The following is a 3,691-nucleotide window of genomic DNA, read 5'->3' as shown; positions in this document are numbered from 1 at the left end:
GGCGCGCAGGGACGCGGAAATAGAAGGCGGGGAGGGTTGGACTCGAAACGTGAAAGGCTGAGAAGCCGCTACGCGGAGCCTTCGCTCACACGGAAGGCAGAGAGCGCCGCCGTTAAGCATCTTTATCTTCTGGAGATGAAGGTCACACAAAGGCTAGCACGACCTGTGAGTTATTGAATGTTGTGAAACAGCACCAACTACGGGGTAAAAATTCAGTAAAATGCCGGGATTTTTTTTTTTTTTTTTTAAGAACGATGTCAGTTGAACGCTAAGGATTTAGTTCACACTCCAGAACGGGGCCAGTCTCACACGGCAGTACCCTGGGGCACAACCCTGGCGTCCATTTCACGTCTCCCAAAGTTTGCAAACGCTTGGCAGCAGGTACACCACCAGGTTACAGGTGCGGGGCCACGCTGACCAGGCTGGCCTCTGAGCCCAGCACGCTGCGGCCGCACCCTTCTTGTCACCGCGGGGTCATGCTGCAGGATTGCAGAGCCTGGACGTAAGCAGGAGCTCTGCCGGTCCGTCGGGCAGACGAGGCGGCAGCGTTGCTCCGTGGCCAAGCAGCAGACAGGCACAGAAAGAGGGCAAGGGGCTCCTTACTCCCTACAGCTGGCATTTGTGCAGCTTCCCTCCTAGACCTGCGAGGCTTAAGTAGTTAGAATCTAAGGGTTGCAAGAGAGCTGTGAAGGTGAGTTAGGGGAATTTAATCTTTTTACCAAGTTCAGCTCGTAACTATTACAGCCCTAAACATTCACATCATGACTGCATTTTGCTAAATTGGACTGGCCGCGTACAGGGATGAAGCATTTCAAAGAGTTCAGCCTAGAACAAACACAAAATCAAATATAAAAAATAAAATATTCTTTAAAATTATTGAATTCTGAAATAAATTGTTAGTCTGTCAGGCTGAACTGTAACAGTTTATTCAAGCCTTAAAAGAAAGGTGTTGATGATTTTAGAATCAAGAAAGTGACATACTTGCATGCGTTTAAAAATATTTTATTGTAAGATGCCGGGTTCCAACTCTTTCCAGCTCTGGACCTTCACTGTGCCGGTACACACGCCTGAAGAAGTGACTGTTGTTCCTCAGAGTTTTCCCAGCAGCCTCCATTTTACCGATAGATTCTTCGTGGCTCACGCAGAACGACACCACCCTCCTCCACAGCTTTTTCGAATTCCTGAATCTTGTTAAAAAGATAGAGACACAGATAAGTACAAAGAAAAGCCATCAGCACCGACATATCAGTGGGGACAGGTTACGTGGAGGGGCAGAGGTTAACAGCCTCACTGATGCACAATGCCAGGAATCGCAGCCTGCCAAAGCTACCCTTCTGAGTGCTGCAAGAAGGGATTGCCAAGCCACGTAAGAAAACTAATGGTGAAGAGTAGAATTAATGCTTAAAAAGGAAAAGAGGCCAAACGAGCGTCAGGAGATGGGTACTTGCCGAGTCACAGCGATGTTCCCAGGGGATAACGGCTTTAAAGTTCACAAAGTTGATTCCTGCTTCCAAACAGCGCTGTGCCATTACGCGGCCAAGGTTTTTGCATGCTGTTACTCCCTTGGGACTGTAAAGGTGTCTCTTTATGGCCCACTCTCGGGTAGAGGCAGATACCACAACATCCCCGTTACAGCGCTCAACAAAGGCTTCCACATAATGCTGTGTCCGCTCAAGCCGTAATCTGAGTGACGGAAAGAAATAACACAGATTTATGATGTCTTTTCCAGATCTGAAGAGAGAACACATTCGAATGCTTAAATGCACGTGACTCACTTTAAATAAAACAATGCACTGGAGCTATTAATACAATAATGATTTTTTAATATTGCTTTTATTATCTTATCTAGGTTTTTGCTTACTTTATTAGAACATAAAATAGGACTCATTTTACCAGTTCAACAGAGTGAAATTCACAGAGCGACTTTTCACCAGTTACGTGGGTGACAGCCCTACGCTGCCTTACGCCAGCGCTCACTCCAAACCAAGCACTGTATACCTGCACAGTCTGGTAGGGGTGCTTAGGAACTAGATCAGGGGAGCTGCTCCAGCAGAAATGTAACCCTAGGTTTGCTATGCAGTCTCGTAAAGGCTTCTGCTTACACAGCAGGTAACCACTTGTCAGGATCGGCAGGCGATCAAGCAGTACTTCATAAGCCGTAACACACAACCACAGAGCATTAGCGGCAACTATTTTCTGTTGCACTGAGACAATATCGGATTTCCAGGTATGAACAAAGCAGGCGTGGTTCCCCCCTCAAGAATAAAATCATGATTTTGAATCCCCAGCTTAAAATGAACTTATCTTCCAGAGGACAAGCAATCAGGATTTTCTGAAAAACCACCCAGACTATTACGGTGCCTCAAATAAAACAATGATGCATGGTCAGCACAGGTCTAGGAGACTCCCAAGTTCCCAGCACGGGGCTCATCTCTGGATGGATCCCTATGGAGACGGTGATGCATGATGTCTCTCTCACCAAGACTAACAGCACCCCATGGGCGATCCCCTTGCCTGGCTGGACCGTACCTCACTTTCTTACCACTTCACGCAGTAGCTTGTCCTGGATTTTATGTTCTAGAAACTGCTGCTGTAACTGCGAGTCTTATACTGGAGGCTGTGTTTTTATACTGTATTTTTGTACCACTTTTTGAGAAGTATTGGTAAAGAGTTTGCTTTTTTTTTTACACACACATATATATAAAAAACAACTGGTTTTTTTTTAATACATGCCTTTTTTTTATATATATATAAAAATGCTGCTTAAGCAATCTTACTGCTATCTTAACAATAGATGGAAAGATCTTCAACGCATACGCTAACTTTCAGGTGATGATAGCCTACTGTTCTCTGAACACAGAAGATACCTGTTAATTAAGAACAACTAAGGGGGGGTGACTGAGTCAACAACCCAAAAAGCAAATTTGGAGAAATTCCACCTGGTTTGGGGGGTTTTTTTTATTTCTTTTGGAGTCTTCATTTCTGCTGGTGACTTTCTGACTCACCTATGCCAGAATTCACGCTTTGGCCACGTTGTCTTCCAGCCACGCTCCTTCCTAGCCAGGGCCAACTGCTCCAAGTTCCGAGGATTCCTGTTAGTGAAGTCTGGGGCAACAATCTCATTTTCGCTTGTGTCCGCTTCTGTCTCAGTTCTGAGACTGGCTGTAGTTGATGCAAAATGAAGACCTTGAGGGAAAGCAGGAAATAAAACGCCACAGACTTAAAAAAAATATATAGCGCAGACAGTAGAACAAATACAATACAGAATGATACAGCTTGTAAAAGTTAGCAGGGCAAAACCAGCTTTTTTTTTTTTAAACACTAAATAGATGGATTACCAGAGCTCAACCTGTTTCTCCAATTTATGAGGTGAACTGTATGCTAAAAATGAAAAGTACATTAAGTTTTTAATAGTGGTTCAAAACCCGTGCATAAAATATAAATTCATGCATGACTAGAAGACCCCTAGAATTAAGGCTTTACAAAATACTGAAAGTGAAGGACACAAAGAACCGATAACAGCGCTACCAAATGACAAAGTAAAAATCCTCAGTCCTATCAGGCTAATCATCGCTAATTAAGCTAACAAACGCGAATTTGCAATTAGGCTCGTAAACTCACTCTGCTACACTTTCGGTCCGGAGAGGCAGGGAGAACCTCTCACCAGAGTGACGGGCAGGGTCTCTCTTTG

General features: G+C 44.6%; 2 protein-coding genes across 2 annotated transcripts in view; both read right to left on the bottom strand.

The window, feature by feature from the left end:
- Window positions 1-1,114, bottom strand: part of PNLDC1 (poly(A)-specific ribonuclease (PARN)-like domain containing 1) — a 13,430-nt gene extending 12,316 nt beyond the window's left edge. Inside the window, 1 exon segment of the mRNA XM_009325636.1 lies at window positions 1,045-1,114. Within this exon segment, the coding sequence (XP_009323911.1) occupies window positions 1,045-1,114 (70 nt within the window).
- MRPL18 (mitochondrial ribosomal protein L18) overlaps window positions 986-3,691 on the bottom strand; it is a 4,640-nt gene continuing 1,934 nt past the window's right edge. The window contains exons 2-4 of the mRNA XM_009325625.1: window positions 3,006-3,186; window positions 1,449-1,683; window positions 986-1,187 (exon numbers count right to left, since the gene is read on the bottom strand). Of these exons, the coding sequence (XP_009323900.1) occupies window positions 1,116-1,187; window positions 1,449-1,683; window positions 3,006-3,186 (488 nt within the window). The 3' untranslated portion in view covers window positions 986-1,115. The remainder of the gene's footprint in view (window positions 1,188-1,448; window positions 1,684-3,005; window positions 3,187-3,691) is intronic.

The sequence above is a fragment of the Pygoscelis adeliae genome, unplaced genomic scaffold, assembly GCF_000699105.1.
Source record: "Pygoscelis adeliae isolate BGI_AS28 unplaced genomic scaffold, ASM69910v1 Scaffold300, whole genome shotgun sequence".
Taxonomy (NCBI): domain Eukaryota; kingdom Metazoa; phylum Chordata; class Aves; order Sphenisciformes; family Spheniscidae; genus Pygoscelis; species Pygoscelis adeliae.
The sequence above is the reverse complement of the archived record's forward strand: the minus strand, read 5'-3'. Positions and strand labels throughout refer to the sequence as shown.